We start from the raw sequence: 26,654 nt of genomic DNA, 5'->3' as shown, positions 1-26,654 counted from the left end.
AACATCAGTTTCCCAAGCCCGTAAATCAAGTGTGTAGAAATTATTTCCATATCGAGAATGATGATAATCGTAGGCTGGGTATCGGCTATGAATCACGAGAAAATTGCATAGCATGTAGCAAGATTAAACCATAAACTGTGCTGGTGACAACACAAAGGGAATAGTAGTTGTATCAATTAAAGGTTGCGTTGAATACATGTAAAAATTACGGATTCATGTACGTGTGTGGGAATCTAATAATCTTTAAACTTATTGTCAGTTTTGGTGTTATTATCGAGTATTTGAATTGATAAGAATAATAACGTTTTTCGATATTTTTTGTAAAACATTGCCCCTAGAGCGCTTTGTATAATATTATTTGATACATTGTTTATTCTTGGACAAAACAATAATGTAATCAACTCGAAGGTTTACTTTCCTTTTCAGGCGTCTGATTGCCTAGTAAAAATTATCGAATCTGACACATCTATGGCCCGTTAGTATCGCATACTTTTGACACATTTAAAAAATATAGTAATACTTAAATTTTAAGTATTTTTTTATACACAGAATTTTACAAGGAAAGCTCAAGTTTTTTCACTTAAACTGAGACTAGAGATATTCAAAAAATATTTTGTAAATTAAATTAAAACGAAGTGTTTTGTTTTTTTTTTTGACGAGCGATTACAAACATGACAGGTAAAAAATAATATTTGAGTAGTTTCAATTAAAAAAACACATATTCCATGTAAAAATGACGTACATATTTGAAACACTATAATATATGTTTTTAAAGATGTGGGTCTTAAATTTCCTGGTCAATTTAATTGCTTTAAAAAATACCATAACGAAATTTTTACGAAAACAAATACCATGCTCTAGATGAAAAGCTTAATTTCTACGCAGAATCTTCTTAATCCATCAACCTGGAACTAAAAGTGAAAACATGAAAATTTCTATATGAAAATATGAGTAAAAATATAGAGAATTCGTTTCAGAACTAAAAATTATGCACATCCGATCGATAAAATTGCCAATTTTCAAGTTGCGTAATGACAGTTCGTCACCGCAGGGATGCCAGGGCATTGAACAATAATGATATAGTGTGGTTTAATTTGAATAACCGAAACATTATACCATCCAATAAATAATTCAATCCGAATTATTATCGAATATCGAGACTGGAAACTCGAAACCCGAAACACACGTACGATTTTTTTGCGGAAACAGAAATGGTGATTGAGATATAAACAAAAAATGTAGGCGAGATTCCATCAACGCTATTCTACGGATCACGGATCGTTTTAAATTACATATTGTATTTCGATTTGAACTTTAGATAACGTCTCATAGAAGCCTGTCTTTCGAGGTGTTGAAATAAAATGCATAAGACGTAGGATTAAATCGTGTTTGCGCATTGAAATAAAACGATATTGATTTCTTTCGGCATACTGCGCCCGATCAAAAAATAATTAGACCAAGAAATGTTACTCATAGTATGTATATTAAAATAAATGTATGTATAGTACTACTACTACTACTACTACCATCACGCCGTTTCCCCGCAGGGGTAGGCAGAGAGGATGGAACGCCACACTCTTCTGTCCTGACATCCACTCCTCGCCTCCTTCACATCCATACATCTAGTCATACATGCCCTCCGATTACGCAGACTTTTGACACCGCCAGATTTTAGGTTCTGATTGATCTGATCGTGCCAAGTCTTTTTCGGTCGTCCACGTTCTGTTTTCCCTCTCACATTCGCCACATATATTTTCTTAGTCATTCTCTCGCTATCCATTCGCTCCACATGTCCATACCACCGCAAAGAACTCTTCCTAATCTTTTCAATTATTCCTCGTTCAGCCTTACATTCCTTTCTTATATCGTCGTTTTTAATTCTGTCATACAATGATTCTCCACACATTCGTCTGAGGGAGCGCATTTCAACAGCGTTCACTCTGCTTTCATCCTTCCTTTGCCAGTGCCAGTGTATGTATAGTATGTATATATAAATAATCGAGCATGATCTTCTGATGAAATACTCACATATTTAAAAGTCAAATGACGAACGGGTAATGTTTGGGGATATTAAACATTGTATAACATGTTTATTTCATAACTAATTATATGAGATGATTTTTTATTAAATGCGTGTAGGATGAAGAGTCTTTTTCACACCATAAACTGTCCATTTAGATATTTTTAAATCAAATCACATCCAGTGAAAACAAACAGCCATGAAAAACAAAAAAAAAATATCAAGGAAATAATGTAATATAAGAAAAAATGGAAATAGTAGAAGATCATAGTTATAATAATAAATGAAAAGTCAATTGTCATATTTCACCAATATATTTATTGATAACCTTACCGGTATGTAGAAGGATCTAAGACCATTGCATATATAAAAGTTTCAAGAATTAATGCAATATGGATGTTCAATAATGGGCAGAGTGGTAAACATCACACAAGTGTATAAAGTGATCGCTTAAGCCAGCCAAATGCCAGGTCGAAAACCCTGGGATGCTCAGATTACCATCTTCTTTCATAAAAAAGGGAAGAACGATTCGTGTTTCATATCAAGTTGAGACACATTTAAAAAAGTAAAAAAAAGAGTTCGTTGTTCCAGGAAAAGTACCAATTACAAAAAACAAAAATAAATACCTACGAATGATAATTCTACCAAATTAGCTTAGCATCCATAAGTCTTCTATGAGGTTCTGGAGGTGTCTGAATTTTTTAGTCGACACCATTGAGTGATAAATTGGTGGAGAACGATTGATAAATTAAGAGACGAAGACTATTTTCTCCTCCATTGGTCCTGCTGAGTTCCGCATTCCTGGTCCATATTCTATGTTCTAACTGATGCATCACTGAGTTGTATTTGCTTCCAGCTATTTTCATAGACGCACGCGTAAATAAATCCGCGTGAATCACGACTTCATTTCGTTGAACTGGTAAATGTGAGGATAATAAGATGTTGCTAGAATGCAGAATAAATGTTTTACTTGCACAAAAACCGTATTTCGCTTAGGTATTTCATAGAGCTATCTGTACCTACTTGTGCGTACATCACAAGTAGCAAGATCATATTATTGATGTCATCGTATTATATCATATTGATGAACTCCGCTTTTATTGAAAGAGTTTATTGATTTTAGTTTTGTCAATGTGCATATGTAAACGAGAAAACAAAATCAATAATTTTTTAGATATTTCAAATTTTAAGAAGATGCGATGATCCGAGATAGTCCAATTGTAAGAAGATATAATGATCTATATAGTCCAATTTTAATAACATACAAAGATTCAAGAAAGTTCAAAGTAAGGGAAAAACAAAGATCCGAGATAGTCCAATTTAGAAGATATAAAGGTCCAAGATAGTCCAAGTTTAAGAATATTTTAAGAAGTTTCATCCAAACACTATAAACAAGGATCATCTACAAGGTGGGATAAGATAATGGTTTTGGAAAAATTATAACATAGAATCATTAAGATTAAAAGAACTCCACCGACAAGACACAAAATGTGGCTTGGTGGGTCTCGGCACTTTTGTATTTATTTTAAATATGTTTTATTATAATTATTCTTTTAAATAATTGTAAATATATCAATGTAAATAGATAAAGAAAAGATATGAAACTATCGTGTAAAAGCTCGGATTAAAAGAAGAAAAAGTACTAACAATAGATTGTTTTAAAACAGCTGAAACTTAAACATTATTTCTCAGTCAGTTTGTAAAATAAAATTATGTATATTTTAAAATAAATGTGGTTAAATGATTGGTCATTGTAGATTCACCACATCAAATATCATATCGCTCACTCCTTTCAAGAACGTCATAAATCAAAAATCGTCAATTTTCAGTTATGCATGTTTTCGGAATGCCCAAAAAATATACTATATCCCAAAAGAAGAGGCATATTTTTAACTTAATATTTACCCGCTACAGGGCAGAAAATGTTGTTTTTGCATTTTGAAGAAAAGGTATTGTTTAATTATTTTTTTAAATATACTAAATATTTTTTAAATGGAGAAAAAACCTTCAGGTTTTACCTAAAAAGATCTGTTGCGCAGTAAAAAGTTCAACAAGTGGCTTGACATTTATTTTTAATACATTGTGATATATTTTTAAACTTTAAAAACGTTCTCCTGAAAAATCAAGTTTTTTGATTTATGACGTTCTTGAAAGGAGTGAGCGATATGATGATACAATATTTGTTCATTAGCAGGTTTTTTCATGACACAAAAAACGTACGAAAATAATTTTCTGGGAACTGTTTGCGGTCAGAAGGCACGTCAGTCGATAAGCCATAAGCCTCACCCAGGGCTAATTATGTGGTCAAAGGTTCAAACCAATAGCATGTAACCAGATATTTTTTTTAAAATAAGGTTGGATCAGCAAAACTGGTACAAGGGCAACTCGGTAAGGCTTGTTCCTTCGTCGTGTCAAAAAGGAGGAACTAGAATCAAGAATATGATATCATCAAAAACTAGAAGATACAGCGATCTTAAAAATAATAATAATAAGATAACCTTCTATAGCTAGTATTAATATCTGAAATGATAGGCGTACATAGTAAAAATCTTGACTAATATTAATTTCCTTTCATTATCGACCTTGAAGACCGTCAAAACTAAATGCATCGTTTTCATTTTATAGAACTCTAGAATCATTAATCTTTACAATAATTAATATAAGAATTATTATAAAAAAAATTCTAGTTAAATGGATATACAGTAAATTAGACAACACAAAGCTTTATTCACAAAGAGATCAGATATAAGGAATAAAATAAAAGATCAAATGTTTAAGACTATAGCTCGTTTCTCAAAGTGTGGGGCTCCGCAAAGCCTCTGCATAGCCTCTCTCTACCTAACAATTTCATACCTCACATCAAATGGAGAAAAAAAATACATTCGAGTAAATAGTGTTATTTTGTGTATTGTGTGTTATGTATTATGTGTGTTGTAGACGTAAGTAGTGTATAAATGTAACTGTTTTTGTATGATTTTCATTAAAAAAATATAATTTAATAATGAACGTAATCCCAGGTCTTGCTTATTAAAGGTCCAATAAACGATAAATCGCAACTTGATTTTCTAACTAACTAACTAACTTTTCTAACTACGTTATATGTTACCTTAAACCCAGGTAACATATAACGTAGGTAACTAAATTTTCTGCTTAAAATACCGTTTTTGTATCGCAAAAATAATTTTTCCTATGAAATTAATATTGTTTATGGTTTTGAAAAGAAAAGAGATATTGAAAGGTAAGGAGTTATTTTTTTTTTCAAAGCATATTCTAAAAAAAAATTGTGCGTGGACAACACGTGTAGCTTCTCTCCTAGCCGGTCGCGTACTGAATTGTATATTTGACAATACACCCTTAGGGCTTTGTAAAATATTTCATATTTCAAAAGGGTTCCGTCGCCAAAAAAAGTATGAGAGCCACTGCTCTAGCTCACACTAACAAACGTGTAAAATAATAGTTACTGATATATTGATGATAAATTGTAACATAAAACTGTCATTATATTATTATTATAACTGCCAGTATATCATCTGTCTGGATATTTTAAGGTCATCAGGTGAGGATGTCTTTAACCCTTTCCACTCCATTTTTTCTCATAACTCAGCTACTCTGATCAAAAAAATGCCACGTTTTTCTATCATTAAAATAAATATTTTGGTTCCCTAATTCTGGGACACTCTGTCTGGCAATTCGTATGACCATGTTAATTAAGATTAACTGTATTTATCTGAAATATTTTTTGGTAGAATATACTTGGGTGATAGAGAAATCAGTGATTAAAGTTATACCTGCGGCGGGCCAGACAATGTGGCCCACGGAGCTGCCTACTTGAATCATACGGGCCAGAATGTCTGGCCTACAGAGTGGTAAAAGTTAAAGATCAATACATAGTTCGGTTTTTTCTTCTGCAAAATTTCATAAACGTCTAAAATCGGACTTCATACTTCGACCAAACGGTCACCGTGAATGTCAATGTCGCGGAATACCTAAGAGTCACGGTTTGGCGGCATTTCTTTACCTTTTTCCCGCCACCGCGGCATGTTATCCGAGTCCCGGCAGTTTAGCCAACCGAAGCGAGGAAAGGCCGCGCTTATTTATGGCTGTCGCGTGAATGACGAATGCAGACGGCTAATTAGTATGGCTAATTTAGAGACGCCCCGAAAGTGGCTGGGCCTAGCTCATCACATCTCGCAAGATATCCACACTATCTTATAGCAAAATACAAGATAATGTGGGTCAACGACATAATAAAATATTCAAATTAATATCGTTTCATGCGAGCCGCAATAACACTGTTTTTATCAAATGGTTTTCCCTTTTCGAAACCTTGGATCTTATCACGCATGCTGAATTTCCAGATTTCCAGCATGTCGAAATTCAAAAATAAGCATTAAATTCATTCGCTCTATATTTCCAAACGAACGTATATTTCTCAATATTTTCATTTGAAAGCAGATAATATAAATACGAAAATATATAATTACGTACATTCATTCTAATTTGTATATGTAACTCCGCAGTGCCTAATTATAGGTTTGTTTCCTCGAGTACGTTTGAGTGAATACGAAAACGTGTCAGAGCTAATCCTTATGCGGAAGCCACATGAGCGCAATACGATTAAACTTTTGAGATTAATGTAGGTAAAGAAAAATTCGAAGGTAACACGTATGACTGACTTACTCAATACGTTGGAGTGTTCACAAATCGCTCACTCCTTTCAAGAACGTCATAAATCAAAAAACTTGATTTTTCAGGAGACCGTTTTTAAAGTTTAAAAATATAATACAATGTTTTAAAAATAAATATCTAGCCACTTATTGAACTTTTTACTACGCAACAGATCTTTTTAGGTAAAACCAGAAGTTTTTTTCTCCATTTGAAAATATTTAGTTTATTTCCAAACATAATTAAACAATACCTTTTCTTCAAAATGCAAAAACAATACTTTCTGCCATGTAGTGGGTAAATATTAAGTTATAAATATGCCTCTTTTTCTGGGATATAGTACATTTTCTGGGCATTCCGAAAATATGCTCAACTGAAAATTTACGATTTTTGATTTATGACGTTCTTGAAAGGAGTGAGCGAAATATCCAATAAGTTCACGCGATCGTTAACTGAATTGCGCTCTCGTGCATCAAATAAAAATGAGCGCAAAAATATAATAAATAACCATGTATTTTTATATGATATGATACACTCGGAACACGTGTGAAAAATGTTTATTGAGATAATCGAATGAGATAAATAATACGATTGTTACCTAACCAGCAAACTAACTGGCAAAACGTGTTAGTATTGAAAATAATCATGATCTTGTAAGCGTTTAAGGCATTCGCAGTAAACAACACCTACTTTGTTTATGCTATAATTATAAAGCAAACGTTACACACTTAAGAATGTGAGAATTTTAAAAAGTAAACAAAGAAACCCAACAAATATGCCGAAAGGTTAACAAACACAATATCACGGAATTTATACATAAATGAAACAAAATGTTTTGCATTATTTCAATTAGAAAATGACGGAAACAATGCAAAGCTAAATAAGCATTATGTAATATGAGAATGTTATGACAGGCGCCGTGGCGTAGTTGGGTAGACGGCCGACTGCGAAACTGGTGTCGCGGGTTCGATTCACGCCAATTGCAAAGTAAATTCCAGAAATATTTATTTTTAATTGGTTTGGGTGCTTGTGATCCTTATTATTCTACCTGCAGACAAGCCTTCATAAAGTAGGGTCTTTGCGGGTTATTCCTTTTAAAAAAAGGTTAGAAGTAAATGACAAGAAAGGCTAAAAAAAGTCACAAAATCGAAGAAGAAATACGAACATAGAGTGTAATAATCATAGTCGAATGAGCATGCATATACTCTTACATTACATGCATGAATATAGAATAGTGAGCCACGTTTGCAAACAAAGAGCGGAATAAGATCTATCCCCTCTGAGAGTAAACGATGTTCAGTTAGATATAATATATGTACTTAAGTAAGAGAAGCAGGCGATGAGTATAATTTAAAATCAAAGGGGTTGAAGAGTATAAAAGGCAAAACTCACCTCAGTATCAATCCTCGAGAGACAGGATTCCAAGTGACACTGCCATTCAAGAGCTCGCAAGTACAGGTGATGCCAGCGTCGCTCTAGACCTCCGGCGACAGCTTCAGCGGGACCCAAACGGCAAAGACGGACAACAGAACTGACAATGCGACCGTGCCAAGTCACCTCACGTTGCAATACCTGGAAGAGGAAAAACAACCATTTAGTCACAGACAGGAGAAAAAAAACAGTATTGAACAGTGCTAGCTATAACATATCAGAACTCAAATGCACACAGCGATCCATGGAAAGATCCATGCATGGTTAAAGTCTGAGAGATAAAATAAAAAATGAATAAATTAGAAACAGAACCAGAATAGCAGATATCGCGTAGCAAGACTCAAATGGCAAAATTTTGAGATGGAGACCTTGGGAGAATAAAAGAGATAGTCCAACGACATAGCCGCTGTAGGGGATAGAAATTGGCTGCGAATGGAAAGATACGGAGTGGTCTATATCCAGCAGTAGAGCACAGGAGGCTAAAGAAGAAGATAACATATCGTCCCTTTTTGGAGAAAAGCCACAAAACAACAAACGCCCTGATGAACTTTTTTTATCCGGAGAGAACATCAATAAACATTGGATTGCTCAAAATATGAATCTTTAACATTAAACTACAAACTGGAAGCGGAAAAGCCATAAATGCTTTAACGCTCATAAAACCCAAAAATTCTTTTGTTTTGGTTATTTAGGCTGAGAAAGGTCATCATAGCGTTTGTTATTCGGCGCGACATGGTTTAACTGAATGTTCAAGTCCATTTTTTTATGTTTCTAAGTGACTTCATTTCCTCTCAATTCACTAAGCGCCTCTTTTTTGCTAACCTAAATTTTGGTCAATTAACAGTTCAATGACGATGTTTTTGTTTCTACTGCTGTTACACAAAGCATCGAAAAAGCTGTTTAAATTTATCATACGTAGGATATTCGCCGAGCAATTCGCTTCGGTATTTCCTAATGAAGTTTGTCAGATTTGACCTAGAGAAACTGCAGTGAAAATATAAAGCATTTCAAGATCCAGCGGTCTCATTAATAACAGAGAACTCCCATCTCGATTAACGTAGGAAATGTGAGGCAAGAAACCGATTTAGTGAAAGAACAGTAATTAGTATTGAGGCATTCGCACGTTGGATACAACATTTGTAATTTGTAAATTTTACGCTTTATATTCAATGCATGGAACAAAACGTTCATAATTACTAGACAGGAGAGTTTTGATTAAATAACCTGATGAATAGGTGTTGTCATAGATAACGAATTGGTGATCACTTGATCACCAGCGCCTACTAATACGGGAAAGTTATGGCGGCAATTTATTGAAAGCAAAGAAAGTACACAGAGTTGAAATAAAGCCGAGAGTTAGAGGAGGAGTCAAAAAAGTTTTGGAAGGATATAATCAACTTCAAAGAACGTTTCCGGGAGGGTCATGAAGTATTTATATTAAGACAAATAGCCGTATGACTAAAAGACAAATTAAAAGGGAGGATGAAATATATTAAAATAATCTCAAAGTCAACGCCACGTATATTTATAATTATGAAAAAGTACAGCTGTTGGAATAAAGAAAGCGATATGAAGATGTGGGGGACATATAATAAAATAAATAAAAAACGATTCTACTTACGCACTGAATAAGAAGAAGAGATTAGTTGAAATGAAATAATTGAATGTTATAAAAACGCCGAAAGACAATATTTGTATCTTGTTATAGACCATAGTCCACCGGAAACAAATATACGAGACCCGGAGAGGATGAACACGGAATGGAAAAGAGAACAAATAGAGTAGAGAGCAAAAGGAATTCGTTACAGAAATAGAAGCAACTCGCCAAGGTTGGTGTCGCGATTGGATGTACGATTCTGTATCATGGACCAGAGAAGATGTCAGAGTGTGTTTCAGCGAGTACTTAAAGGTTTACAAGGTAGATACACGAATATTTCGGCCAGTCCAAAAATAAGAAATAACAGGTTTTAAAGTGAAACTGATCGTTAAAACATTCCGATACGTTTCCGTAATAAAAATATCACTGTTAATAAATTATATCTAATAATTTTTTCATATGAATTCAGCACCATAGATTTATAATTGAGAATAATTTATATTGCTTTCTACAATATTAATAGCTCATTAAAAAAATAGCATTAAAATAAACCTGTTAAATAGACCCATAAGTGTCTCAAATTATGTTTCCACGTAAGTTATAAATTGATATTAATTTAAAAAAATATCAAAAATAACACATATGAAATATTGAACATAATAATTATGGCAAAATAATGACTAAAAAGTATTGAATCAAACAGAATATTGTAAAGAAATAAAATTGCCTACTATTTTTTATTAAGATAACTTTAAGCGAATTTTACATCAAACTGATGTATTATTTAGATACTACTTCTATAGAGCGCTTGATATCCTTAATTCGGCATGTAACAATAACTAATACTTTCAGACTAACCATATATCTCAAAATATGTTTTGATATATCGCTCACTCCTTTCAAGAACGTCATAAATCAAAATTCGTCAATTTTCAGTTGGGAATGTTTTCGGAATGTCCAGAAAATTTACTATATCCCAGCAAAAGCGGCATATTTTTAACTTTATATTTACCCGCTACAGGGCAGAAAGTGTTGTTTTTGCATTTTGAAGAAAATGCATATATATTTTTTTAAATTAAGTAAATATTTTTCAAATGGAGAAAAAACACTCAGGTTTTACCTAAAAATATCTGATGCACAGTAAAAAGTTCGATAAGTGGCTTGATATATATTTTTAATAAATTTCATACTATTTTTAAACTTTAAAAACGATCTCCTGTAAACTCAAGGTTTTTGATATATGACATTGTTGAAAGGAGTGAGCGATATGTTATAAATTGATATTAACTATTTAAACACAAAAACAGCACGTATGAGATATTGAGTATATTAATCGTGTTAAAACGATGAAAAATTACTAACGAATCAAACGTGTAAACATAATATTGTGAAAAAATGAGATTGCCTACCACTTTTCACTATGATATGATGAGTTTTATTTAGATACTTTTATGAAGCGCTTTAAATCCTTAATCTGGTATCTCGTAACAAATACTTTTATTCTTTCCATATGTGAAAAAAAACATTCAGATATCGTAGTTAAAATGGAAGCTGTGGAAAATACCACAGTTCTTTTACTCCAGTCTAGTAACGTTGAAGGCGCGCTGGTGGGCCGTTAATCTCTTCGACGCCCGAGCAAGGCGGTGGAATTAACCAGGAGACCATTACAATGAAGAGAATGTCAAACACGTAAACACACGAGGACAAGGAACAGAAATAAAACGTGCGATTCAGATGTGTCGCTTCGGGACGGACTAAAACTAAACAGTCTGTTACGCACATGTCTAGTGGGTTCAAGACACTCTCGGGATGCTGGACTGGGTAGAGATGGTGGAGCCGCGAGGAGTGAGTCACTACTATCCACTTGCGCACTTCCTCGGTGTTCTAAACTTAGCGACACTGGTAGGGGCTGGGAGGCGTATTTCTATTCCGCTATCGACACAAAACATGTTGTTGTCTGTGGGTTAGCGGATACCGGCATTTTTTTGACGAAAAGATGAATCCAAATTTTTGTATTTTTTTTTACAAACCATTTTTTTCAAATGGTTACTACCGAATATTTCGGTATCGTTTCGTGTTATGATTAAAATTAAAACTACGTTTTATTTCTATGCTTAACCTCCATCTTTAAATTCCATTATCGTGGCAACAACATGGTTTAACAAAAATTTGGGTGTGTCCAAATACTTATTCATAAATCTGTATTATCTCCAATTAGGAGTTATTTTTTACATTGTTTTTTGACTTATCAACATAGATGAAGAATAATATGCAAGTCTGGTTTAAACCAGTCTATGACGGTCGTAAGTCCTGTAAATGCCCAGACTTGCATATTACTCTTCATCTATGTTGAGATGACAAAAAATAATGTAAAAAAACATGGTTTAAAGTAAAATTTGTAATGGCAAGCCAGTTATACTACTTATTGACTTTTTTCATAAACAATTTTAAGTCAATGACTGCATAGAAAAAATAGGCATAATTTTGCCTAACGATATTATTACGAGTTTTTTACTCCATGCATTAAATTATTCTTCATTTTATATTTAAGCTATCAAAACGAATCATCAAAGATGATGACAAATCATTGAATTGATTCAAGTAATTATCCATCTAGCAGTACGCAACTACAAATTAAAAAAAAAAATCATCCTCTGGCAAGTAATATAAATTAATTGCGTGGTATGCTAAAACAGCATTACATAAATCAAACAGTTAAATCAGGTGACGGAAAATATTTGCATATAATGATTGTTATTATATTTACATACAGTGATGGCCAAAAAGATCTGGTAGCAAAACAGCTCGGCATATTTTTTTTCCCATGGCGCGTCACTGACCACAACAAGTTACCAAGGACATAATTAAACCAATTGGTTCATTTCAAACCAGAAGGATAAGAATAGCAAAGCAGATTGAATGGACAATTGAATACATCATTATGAAGGTGATTTTATGGGTAATTGAATAGATCCAGTGGGAATACATCAGATATTGTTAAAAGTTGAAGAGCCCAGATAATGAACGATGATGCAATACATCAAAGCGGTCACATTATAGAGTATCTATTCAAATGAACCTAATACCAATTAGATCAAATTTCGCAAAAATAAATCAATGATACATTTTTTTTATTTAAACTTAACTATGTTTATTAAATGCAGCAAAACGTCACAAAGTTTTGACAGGTGTGAATATAACTTGTGGAGGTATTCAATCTTTGAAACAGGTTTATAAAAAACTAATATGGTATTTTCGTGAATGCGAGTAGCTCTTTTTCAACAGTTATTATTAAAATAAGCAAAATGATCTCAAATTACCTATGAATAAATATGAGACGAAATGACTAAATATTGATGAGAGTGGCCGTTAAATCAATATAAAGGTATCCAAATTTGACAAAAAATTTATTAAACATAATTTAAAACCAGAAATGACAAATATGTGAAAGTGGGAAGAAATAAATTAAAGAAACGCAATGAGATACCGTATTTACAAAAAACAAATTCATTCACACCCTTATCCGCACCCTATGGTGCATAGGGCACTGCATCATATAAACGCAGTGATATCTTGATCATTAACACATGAAAGAAAAGTGATCAGCCCTCCGCTTCAGGTACCAGTCCAGGGTTATATTGAATAAATATTACAGTGAAAAAAATCCCTAATATTTATTTGACCCCCCCCTGGGAATCGAACCCGGGACCTCCAGTATGGTAGTCGAGCGTGCTGGCCATTACACTACGGAGGTGGACAAAATTCAAAACCGTATACAAAGCAAAAAAAAAGTCAAAGCATGGAAATAATTATGATGAAGAAAGTGGTATCGTCAGTTTTAAAACATATTGTGTGATTTAAGTAGGGAAAATAATTTTTTGGTCGTATCCTTCATAACTGGGGGGTTGTGACCATCCAACAATATGTTAGTAATCTCTCTCCATCCTTCCCTGTTATATGGACAGCGGAGGAAAGCTTTAGTAAGCTTCGCTCTCTGGATGCTTCAGCGCTTTGAGGTTCATCCCTGGTCTTCCTCTACGTTTCCAACATTCAAGGGTTTATCAAGATTAGCATCTTCGGTACAGCAAATGACGTGTCAGAAATATCCACCAAAAGTAACTCAAAACGGAATTTAAGATTTTTTCAAATCTTGATTATGCTATTTTAGTTTTTGGTTTTTTGCATGGGATCTAAACCCCGAGAATGGTTAACTTGCTTTCATATATATAATATATAACGTTTATCAAGATAGTACTATATGATTGTATGCAATACACAATGCAGTATCTTATTCAATATTGGGTTCAGTTCAAGGCGAATAGAGAAAGAGAGAAATTGGAGCAGTTTGCGTTCCGAGTCTCCTTGCTTTATTATTTTGTTTTTCGTGACATAGTCCACGTTTTCAACTTATTGTTGAAATTATACGAGTATCCGAAGGCTGTTCCCGAACTCTGGTCAGTCACCCGGAAACTGGTTGACAAGATACGAAGATAGTGACAGGGTATTGGATTAATGCATCGGTTAACGATATCGTATCATGAAATCGGATCCTAGAAGCGACAAGCACAACCAAAAGGCACTCGACAAACATGGACAGACACCCCAACACATGTGATAAAATGTAGGTACCAAAAGACGCATACACAATTGACGCAAGTATTACTACATGTCCACAATGAAGTAATTACGTCATGATTGATAAATTACCATGCATATACAATGTTCTCAGACATCATCACAAAAAATAACAACGTCACATTCATTTGGAGAGACTTTTGAACCTTGCTCGTTAATTAATCTCACAGACAAAAGTTGACTTCGATAAAAAAAATATATTCGTCGTTCAGCAGTCCAAAAAATTAGTTTTTGTCTTGCATCACGAGAAGTTAGAGGTTGTTAAGAGAAATCCTGAAGCCGAGGATTTATTTTTTCAAGTGATATAATGAAGTAATGTTGAATATTGATATCTCAACAAAGATGAAGAATAATATGGAAGTCTTCAAGGCTTACGATATGTCATTTTGTGAAATTAAGCACAAAAAAATGCGTACTTTCCATTTTGTTTCTTTTCCATATGACCAGACTGATCCACAGCAACGCGCGGCTGGGTGCAACTAATATATTTGACTCGACATAAGGCAGTTCTGCATTTAGGTGACGTTATTCACCTTCGAGATAGCGTCGTGTGTGTCGGGTATGCACGTTTAAAAAACATCTTTGCTCATCTAATATTTGTACAGAAATGTTCATACCACAATTTTAATGGATAAATCAAATAATTCCAATGAGGCCAACACAAAAAATCTGTTAAACAAATAAACAATCTATAATACATAATATTATACAACGATAAATCATATATGCATGATTGGTGTAAAACTCACTGATAAAATAATAAACAAAAAACATATTTTTTTTTATTTTAATTTTAAATCAAACACAGATTTTTTGAGTCTACTAAGTTGTATTTTATTAACAAAAACACATAAAAAATTATATTGTGACAATTGTTTCGCCTTGTTAGGGCATTATCAAACGAATGTGAAGATCAAATGGACTACGGTCCTTATGTAGCTATACAATTCTAAGTGACAGTTTTTATGTGTTTTTATGTGTTTTATGTGTTTTTATGTGTTTTATGTGTTTTTATGTGTTTTTGTTAATAAAATACAACTTAGTAGACTCAAAAAATCTGTGTTTGATTTAAAATTAATAAATAAATTAAAATGGAGTTCTACAAATTAAACGCCAAATCAATAAATAAAAAAACATATTTATCAATTGTACTTCTTCTTCTTCTTCTTCCTGGTTCCATCCCGACTTATCATCTTTGTAGACTGTTGGGGTCGGCTTTCCTCATCCTCCGGTTGTAGGTCCTTCTATCATATACAACGTCATCTAGGCCATGCGTTCGAATCGTGTAATCTTTCTGCAGCATCCATGAATTTTTTGGTCTTCCTCTAGATGTCTTTCGAGGAAGATCCATGGCGATCGCCTGGTTTACAATATGTTCAGGTTCTGTACGTCCTACGTGCCCATACCATCTCAATTGGTTTTTCTTTGTTTATTGATTGTAGGTTAAAATAAATATACAATAGAATAATAAAACCTTTCGAAGCAAGACACTTAGTTAAAGCTTAGTCAAAGATTTAAAAATATGATAAAAAATGGTTTAACCCAAAAAAGGTAATAACCTTACTATGTCTTTATTATAAGAATCGTGCATACTTTGCGCAGCTTTGGATTATTGAAATGTGAATGCACAATGATTTTTTTATATCATAGTTATCATAACATATATTGTATATGTAAATAAGCTTTGTAGGAAAACAAGATTTTTAAGAGGTGAGTTTACAACATTTTGAGTGTGTCCAAATACTTGTTCACAAAATCTGGATTATCTCCAATTACAGGAGTTATTTTCATATTATTTTTTGACATCTCATCAAAGATGAAGAAGAATATGAATGAATAGTCTGGGCATTCACGGGGCTGACGACCGTCATAGGAGTTGTTTCCTTGGGAATGTAAAACGATTGGGTATTTATCCGAAATATAAACACGTACGTAACTCGTTAATACGATATCTGAGGTTTGAGATATAAATTATTTTGTTCGTTTTTTCGCCATATATTTGTTCAATTTGTAGCTGACGATTAATTGTTTTTTTTTTTTAAATGGAATCTGATGTATCTATCTAGTAAGTAATGGAAGACCGAGGAAAACTTGGCATGATCCAAGTATTTCAAATACTTGAAAGTGTTCAAGTCAGTAGTCGGAATAATCGGCGGGTATGTATGAGGAGATTCATGAATGTGGAAGAGGCGAAAATTGTTTACAAAGACAGATTGGTGTGGCGTTCTATTCTCTCTGCCTACCCCTGGTAAATATATTAATGTGTTTTACTTAAAAAATATAAACGTAATTTTATAATAAAGCACCAAACTGTAAACTCCCTTCTTAATTCGTCTATTTTACTGAAAATATAGCGCATTTATCAGAATAAACGCATCCATTATGTGTCATTATCGCTTAGCAGTCGGTTCTCAATAGGGAGGAATTCAGTCTGAATTATATTTTTGATAGTGGGAGGATGTAAAGGAATGTAGGCTCTAACTGCATTCTATAATATAATAAAATCAGAAAGCTGTTAATACTAAGTTATGTTTTCTAAAAGAACCATTGTGTCATCGCATTATGGATAGATGTATAATAAAAGGATTACTTATATGGCGCATTGTGGTTTTGTTCAAAATATACGACTCTAATACAAATTTACATATCATGGGTGTTGATCAATCTGCCTAACATGAGTATGTAATAAAATAATTATTCTTGTGGCATACCTGAAAAATTAAATCCTTAACTCTCATTTAAACTGAGTATCACTACATTCAAATATAATATAACGGTTATTAAATAAAACTACGAAAGGTATGAAATTAATGTTGAATTCTGTCTTAGTATCTAAAAGACCTGTGCATTCCAGACGCATTAGTTGATAAACTTCTCAGGCTTCGATTAGCTACACTAACGGGTTTCCAATCTGATGATGTCGGTAACGACGAGACTCAGTCACTGTTCAAAGACTGCGAAACTGGCGTCGAGAGTTCGACTCCCGCATAATAATTTATTTATGGTTCACAAACATTGAAAAATACACAAAATGAAATGAAATACAGTGCAATACAAATCGTTTAAATGTTTGCATCAATGAAATGAGAACACAGCAAACATACAGAAACAAGTAAAAGCACAGGTTAAATATATATATATATATATATATATATATATATATATATATATATATATATATATATATATATATATATATATATATATATATATATATATATATATATATATATATATATATATATATATATATATATATATATATATATATATATATATATATATATATATATATATATATATATATATATATATACATAAAAAAAAAGAAGTAAAAATTAAAGCGAAATTAAACTAAGCTACATAACTCCGGTGGAAAATATTGCAACACAAATTCAAGAAACACAGTGGTAGTCAAATGTATTAGGCGCCCCTACAGAATTGGTTTATCGCTCACTCCTTTCAAGAACGTCATAAATCAAAAAACGTCAATTTTCAGTTGTGCATATTTTCGGAATGCCCAGAAAATGTACTATATCCCAGAAAAAGAGGCATATTTTTAACTTAATATTTACCCGCTACAGGGCAGAAAGTGTTGTTTTTGCATTTTGAAGAAAAGGTATTGTTTAATTATTTTTTTAAATAAACTTAATATTTTTCAAATGGAAAAAAAACCTTCATGTTTTACCTAAAAAGATATGTTGCACAGTAAAAATTTCAGTAAGTGGCTTGATATTTATTTTTAATACATTGTATTATATTTTCAAACTTTAAAAAGGTTCTCCTGAAAAATCGAGTATTTTGATTTATGACGTTCTTGAAAGGAGTGAGCGTTATGTCTTTAAATATGAATTCTTGCAATATTTTCGGATTGTATCGTATTTTTATGGAATTTGCCTACTACTTATTACGTGCTATCTCTACCTAGGACAGTTAGGGGCGTGGTTTATTTGATAACACTCTTTTTACTAATTTCAAGGGTCAGTTTTATATATGAAACATTGCTCTCCAGTTATTTTAATCAGTAAAAAAAAGTTATTTTTTTTTCAATTTTTCATTTAAACCATCATTATTTTAAATTAATCTCACATACTAATATAAGAGTTTCTGCTTAATAAAAAGCTTCTTTACATCTCACCAATAGATGTCTCTAGTGAAGTTTTAGTGATTCATGAACAAGGTTTCTAAATTGGTTCATATATATAGAACTTCTAAGAATTTGAGTAGTGTGGTTGTCAATAATGGGTAGAATTGGTGAATGTTACACGTGTGTAAAGTGATCACTTAAACCAGCCTATGACGGTCGTAAGCCCCGTAAATACCCAGACTTCCATATTCTTCTTCATCTTTGATGAGATGTCAAAAAATAATATGAAAATAACTCCTGTAATTGGAGATAATCCAGATTTTGTGAACAAGTATTTGGACACACTCAAAATGTTGTATTTTAAATTAAAATGTTAAAAAAAAAACGTGATTTGAGTGAAACTGAGTAGTCTCAAAAAAATTTATTGAATTCAGAAGGGTTGACTCGGGTATTTTTTACTTATAACCCTTATCCTAGACCCAATGGTGCATAGGGCACTGCATCGAATTGACGCAGTATTTTATTGATCATTACTTACATGAAGGCAAGGTGATCACTCTCGCGCTTCGGTAACCAGTCCAGGGTAATATTAAATAAATATTACAGTGTAAAATCACTATTATTTATTTTCACCCCCCTGGGAATCGAACCCGGGACCTCCAGCACGGTAGCTAAACACGCTGACCATTACACCACGGAGGCGGGTAAAAATAGCTGGAAAAAATTCAATACCAGTGATACTGAATTAAATTGTACTTGAAAATGAAAAAAATTGGCGAATTATTATTAGTAGCACCATCAAACGGCAAATGCTTGAATCATCCAAAAGTAGGTACTTACGGTAGGTACTCGTAGATAAAATAATATGAAAAGTCAGTTGAGATGGTTCAACACGTAAGAAAGAAGGGTAGAAAAAAAATAAAGGCGAATGTAGTTGGAAAAAGAAGCACAGCAAGGCCGAGGAAAACTTGGCACCATCAGGTATGTCAAATACTCGAAGGCGGCTGGGTTGGAATTGGAAATAATCGGCGGTTTTGTATAGATTTAGATGTATGAATGTGAAAGAGGCGAAAAATGTTTGAAAAAATAGAGATCATCTCTCCGCCTACCCCTACGGAAAAGTGTTATAGTTATAAGCCGGCTAAAACGTTCAGGACAACCTCGTTTGAAGCATGAAGTTCATATGAAATACCAGGAGTTCATGACTATGCAGAGATATTTGGTACTAAAAAACGTCAGTGATCAGTAATTTTCAATCCCAGTGAGAGATCCAAATAATTTTTCTTATTATTTTTTTAATCTGGTTCTTATGAAAAATGCCCAAAACTGCTAGAAAAAGGAAGTAAGTATGTATACAAAAGCTTTTCTATCATAAGCGTAGTCGCTGGTGTAGTTGCGAGGTATTCGCTGTCAATCTCGCGAGCAATTACTTACGAGTAATTGAGCACCATTACGGCTCCGCCACGACTCGTCCGTATTCAATAACTTTCCCGGTACGTCGGACAATGATATCGGCGCACTTGGCTGGCGGGTTTATTGAAAATAAACACACTGTATCGATTGGGAAATGGAAATTACAAATTGCCGAGCGAGCACGGGCCGCGTTATCGGCCTCAGCCGATATAGGGAGACGAGAAATGCCGATGAATGAGGGATTCTATTACTTTTTACAAATCTCAAATCGACTTGAAAAAAAAGAGTGGGAAAAATAAAGCGTTACAAACTTTACTGGGGCCCGATTCTGATGACACAACTAATTTAAAATTTACAACATTTTGAGTGTGTCCAAACATTTTGTGTGTACATACTAATATAAGAGTTTCTGCTTAGTAAAAAGCTTCTTTACATCTCACCAATAGATGTCTCTAGTGAAGTTCTAGTGATTCAAGAACAAGGTTTCTAAATTGGTTAATATTTAAAGAACTTCCAAGAATTTGAGTAGTGTGGTTGTCAATAATGGGTAGAATTGGTGAATGTTACACGTGTGTAAAGTGATCACTTAAACCAGCCGATGACGGTCGTCAGCCCCGTAAATGCCCAGACTTCCATATTCTTCTTCATCTTTGATGAGATGTCAAAAAATAATTTAAAATTTTATTTTTATTCAATAATTCAAGTATATCGGGGTATACTGGCAAAAATCGTTTTTATTTTTTATTTTATTTGTAAACATTTATTTAAATCACATTTATTACATATTTAGAACTTTTTTTGCAGAGACTCACCAAGCCACCAGTTAATTCTAAAATCCCTGTTTGGATAATCCCTATTATTTAAAAAATTTATTTAGCCTGAATAAAATACGCGCTATCAAATTTAAAGTTGAATTTACTTTTAAAACCACATATATACGACATTTCAAACTACTTAGTATATTTTGCCAGTAAATACCACTATTTCATAAAATCTACTATAACACGTGTTTCGATGCATTCCGCATCATTTTTAAACACCGTATCGTACCGAAAATGATGCGGAATGCATCAAAACACGTGTCACAGTAGATTTTAAGAAATAGTGGTATTTACTAAGAAAAACATTAATTGAAAATGGATAGATTTTACCACAGAGTGACTGCCGAATCAATTAATGAAAGTATTTTGCCAGTTTAAAGAGCGTTGAAAACTTTATAATGTGCATCATTAAGCCGAAATTTCATATTTTCGTGCTAACGTTTTTTTTGCCAGTATACTCAAGATACGTTTAATTATTACTTTTATTATTAATCAAAACAAAAGTAACCAATCAAATTACACGTTTCATTATAAGATTTATTGTTTTACAGCCAAATTAGAGAAAAATCTACAAAAATTGAAATCAAAATTAAGGTCTCAAAAGGAGAATAATAGGAAAGTTTTTTTTACCTTACGTCCAAGTGACTGAAATCTAGCTACGGCTTATGCAACATCAGTTATCATGACCCTACTCAGGGTCATGATAACTGATGTTGATTTATTGATAACCTATGCCTACTCGTGAGTGGATTTACTCTTTATGTTTCATGTTACTATAATTTCAAGAAATTCATGAGTGAAAATTCTAGGCAAAAACACTCGACTATGGCACTCGTTTTATATCCATACTCATAAAATATTGTAAATATTTGCACTTCTGATTTTAACGAGTCCTCTGAGGACAAATAATAACAAGGATTATATAAAGTCATACATACAAAAATAACTAACTAACTTTACCTCTAAATTACGCTAAATTGTTTACTTGATTTTACCAATTCGATTAAAACAAAAAACAAACAAAAATCGATATTTTTTTACCAGATTCTAACAATTTCGTTTCGAGAGTCAGAAAAACGCTGGAGAAATATGTTTATTTTTTTTAATTCAAGAATATTGCTGAAATAATTATATTTTCATTGGAGTTCATTTAAGAATAGAAGAGTCCGGGAATCGAATCGGGGATTGCACTATTAATCTCTACACTACATCATCGGTGACCCTGCACATCAAGTGTTAAACTATCTATTAATTTTATTGGTTGCCATTCAAATTTCACTGCTCTCAATATCACGGTGAGCCAATTATTGCAGCCAAGTGTTTACCGGATAATCGTTAATTTATCCCGTCCGTTATAATTTAAAGTAGTTAAGATAAAGGTAAGGCGTTCACGATCATTTTGCAAACATGATTCATACTAAGATAATTGTTCAAACGCTTAACGGGAATAATAACGCGATTCTTAAAATCTTGCTTTTTTACGAAATAACAAAATAAACTAAAAAAAAAAAGCTCGGTACTGAAGTCAACAATTTTTTTTTTATTACTACTTATTCTATCGGAAATTATTATATATATATATATATATATATATATATATATATATATATATATATATATATATATATATATATATATATATATATATATATATATATATATATATATATATATATATATATATATATATATATAATAATAAAACCCTTATCCGCACCCCAATGGTGCATAGGGCACTGCGTCATATAAACGCAGTGTTATCTTGATCGTTTACACATGAAGGAAAGGCGATCAGCCCTCCGCTTCAGGTACCAGTCCAGGGTAATATTGAATAAATATTACAGTGAAAAAATCACTCATATTTATTTTACCCCCCCTGGGAATCGACCCGGAACCTTCAGAACGGTAGCCGAGCATGCTGACCATTACACTACGGAGGCGGACAAATATGTATATATATATATATATATATATATATATATATATATATATATATATATATATATATATATATATATATATATATATATATATATATATATATATATATATATATATATATATATATATATATATATATTTATATATATATTTATATTTGTATATATATATATATATATATATATATATATATATATATATATATATATATATATACAAATATATACATATATATATATATATATATATATATATATATATATATATATATATATATATATATATATATATATATATATATATATATATATATATATATATATATATATATATATATATATATATATATATATATATATAAATATATGTATATATATATATATATATATATATATATATATATATATATATATATATATATATATATATATATATATATATATATATATATATATATATATATATATATATATATATATATATATATATATATAATATATATATATATATATATATATATATATATATATATATATATATTTGTCCGCCTCCGTAGTGTAATGGTCAGCACGCTCGGCTACCGTTCTGGAGGTCCCGGGTTCGATTCCCAAGGGGGGTAAAATAAATATAAGTGATTTTTTCACTGTCATATTTATTCAATATTACCCTGGACTGGTACCTGAAGCGGAGGGCTGATCACCTTTCCTTCATGTGTAAATGATCAAGATAACACTGGGTTTATATGACGCAGTGCCCTATGCACCATTGGGGTGCGGATAAGGGTTTTATTATTATTATTATATATATATGCATAAAAATACATACAAATTTGGTAAAATTAACAATAAAAAGAAATGAAATAAAAAAATAAGAAGTAAAATTTAAAAGCGAAATTTAACTAAGCTACATAAATCCGGTGGAAAATATTGCAACACAAATTCAAGAAACACAGTGGTAGTCAAATGTATTGTCCGCCTCCGTAGTGTAATGGTCAGCACGCTCGGCTACCGTTCTGGAGGTCCCGGGTTCGATTCCCAAGGGGGGCAAAATAAATATAAGTGATTTTTTCACTGTAATATTTATTCAATACTACCCTGGACTGGTACGTGAAGCGGAGGGCTGATCACCTTTCCTTCATGTGTAAACGATCAAGATAACACTGCGTTTATATGACGCAGTGCCCTATGCATCATTAGGTGCGGATAAGGGTTTTATTATATATTATTAGTCAAATGTATTAGGCACCCCCTACAGAATTGGTTTATGTCTTTAAATATTAATTCTTGCAATCTTTTCGGATTGTATCGTATTTTGATGGAAATTACCTACTACTTATTACCTGCTGACCTACGACAGTTAGGGGCGTGATTTATTAAAAAAACTATCTTTTTACTAATTTTAAGGGTCAGTTTTATATGTGAAACATTTCTCCTCAGTTATTTTAATCAGTGAAAATATAAAAAAAAATGTACTTTTCATTTAAACCTTTATTATTTTAAATTAAAATGTCAAAAAAAACGTGATTCGAGTGAAACTGAGTAGTCTCAAATAATTTTATTTAATTCAGAAGGGTTGACTCGGGTAATTTTTTTACTTATAACCCTTATCCTAGACCCAATGGTGCATAGGGCACTGCATCGAATTGACGCAGTGTTTTATTGATCATTACTTACATGAAGGCAAGGTGATCACTCTCGCGCTTCGGAAACCAGTCCAGGGTAATATTAAATAAATATTACAGTGTAAAATCACTAATATTTATTTTCACCCCCCTGGGAATCGAACCCGCGACCTCCAGCACGGTAGCTAAACACGCAGACCATTACACCACGGAGGCGGGTAAAAATAGCTAAAAAAAATCAATACTCCCAGTGTGCGGTCCAAATAATTTTTTCAATATTTTTTGTATCTGGTTCTTATGAAAACTGCCTTAAAGTGCTAGAAAAGGGAAGTATGTATACAAAAGCATTTCTATCATAAGCGTAGTTGCTAGTGTAGTTGCGAGGTATTCGCTGTCAATCTCGCGAGCAATTACTTACGAGTAATTGAGCACCATTACGGCTCCGCCACGACTCGTCCGTATTCAATAACTTTCCCGGTACGTCGGACAATGATATCGGCGCACTTGGCTGGCGGGTTTATTGAAAATAAACACACTGTATCGATTGGGAAATGGAAATTACAAATTGCCGAGCGAGCACGGGCCGCGTTATCGGCCTTAGCCGATATAGGGGGACGAGAAATGCCGATGAATGAGGGATTCTATTACTTTTTACAAATCTCAAATCGACTTGACAAAAAAGGGAGGGAAAAATAAAGCGTTTGTAACACATATCTTTACAAACTTTTCTGGGGCCCGATTCTGATAAACTAACTAACTAACTAACCATCACGCCGCTTCCCCGCAGGGGTAGGCAGAGAGAATAGAGCGCCACACCACTCTGTCCTTGCAAACATTCTTCGCCTCTTCCACGTTCATGCATCTCCTCATACATACCCGCCGATTGTTACGACTCCTAACCTGACCACTTTCAAGTATCTGGCATACCTGATCGTGCCATGTTTTTCTCGGTCTTCCTCTGCTTCTTTTCCCGCTAACATTCGCCTCATAAATTTGTTTTACCGTTCTTTCCTCACTCATTCGTTCTACATGTCCAAAGCATCTCAACACACCTTTCTTAATTTTATCGATAATGCTTATCTCAGCTTTGCATTCCTTCCTTATTTCACTATTCGCACATCTATCATACATCGTTTTGTTACACATTCTTCTGAGACTGATTCCGATGACACAACTAATTTAAAATTTACAACATTTTGAGTGTGTCCAAACATTTTGTGTGTACATACTAATATAAGAGTTTCTGCTTAGTAAAAAGCTTCTTTACATCTCACCAATAGATGTCTCTAGTGAAGTTCTAGTGATTCAAGAACAAGGTTTCTAAATTGGTTCATATATAAAGAACTTCCAAGAATTTGAGTAGTGTGGTTGTCAATAATGGGTAGAATTGGTGAATGTTACACGTGTGTAAAGTGATCACTTAAACCAGCCGATGACGGTCGTCAGCCCCGTAAATGCCCAGACTTCCATATTCTTCTTCATCTTTGATGAGATGTCAAAAAATAATTTAAAATTTTATTTTTATTCAATAATTCAAGTATATATCGTGGGTATACTGGCAAAAAACGTTTTATTTTTTATTTTATTTGTATACATTTATTTTGATTACATTTTTTTTACATATTTTGAACTTTTTTTTGCAGAGACTCACCAAGCCACCAGTTAATTCTAAAATCCCTGTTTGGATAATCCCTATTATTTAAAGCTTTTATTTAGCCTGAATAAAATACCGGCTATCAAATTTAAAGTTGAATTTACTTTTAAAACCGTATGTGGTTATACGACATTTCAAACTACTTGGTATATTTTGCCAGTAAATACCAATATTTCATAAAATCTACTGTGACACGTGTTTCGATGCATTCCGCATCATTTTTAAACACCGTATCGTACCGAAAATGATGCGGAATGCATCAAAACACGTGTCACAGTAGATTTTAAGAAATAGTGGTATTTACTAAGTAAAACATCAATTGAAAATGGATAGATTTTACCACAGAGTGACTGCCGAATCAATTAATGAATGTATTTTGCCAGTTTAAAGAGCGTTGAAAACTTTATAATGTGCATCATTAAGTCAAAATTTCATATTTTCGTGCAAACGTCTTTTTGCCAGTATACCCACGATACGTTTAATTATTCCTTTTATTATTAATCAAAACAAAACTAACCAGTCAAATTACAAGTTTAATTATAAGATTTATTGTTTTTACAGCCAAATTAGAGAAAAAAACTACAAAAATTGAAATCAAAATTAAAGTCTCAAAAGGAGAATAATAGGAAAGTTTTTTTTTTACCTAACGTCCAAGTGACTGAAATCTAGCTACGGCTTATGCAACATCACTTATCATGACCCTACTCAGGCTTCAACTTTTTAAGTTTCATAGCCTATGCCTACTCGTGAGTGGATTTACTCTTTATGT

General features: G+C 32.6%; 1 protein-coding gene across 6 annotated transcripts in view; it reads right to left on the bottom strand.

Moving 5' to 3' along the window:
* klar (klarsicht) overlaps positions 1-26,654 on the bottom strand; it is a 536,062-nt gene that overhangs the window by 94,470 nt on the left and 414,938 nt on the right. For all 6 annotated transcript variants that reach the window (XM_088258608.1, XM_088258606.1, XM_088258605.1 and 3 more), the window contains one exon: positions 8,078-8,257. In XM_088258608.1, the coding sequence (XP_088114734.1) occupies positions 8,078-8,257 (180 nt within the window). The remainder of the gene's footprint in view (positions 1-8,077; positions 8,258-26,654) is intronic.

Source organism: Brachycentrus maculatus, unplaced genomic scaffold (assembly GCF_059751285.1).
Source record: "Brachycentrus maculatus isolate JH-2025_06_01 unplaced genomic scaffold, ASM5975128v1 h1tg000099l, whole genome shotgun sequence".
Taxonomy (NCBI): domain Eukaryota; kingdom Metazoa; phylum Arthropoda; class Insecta; order Trichoptera; family Brachycentridae; genus Brachycentrus; species Brachycentrus maculatus.
Note: the sequence above shows the minus strand (reverse complement) of the source record. Positions and strands in the feature narration are given on the sequence as shown.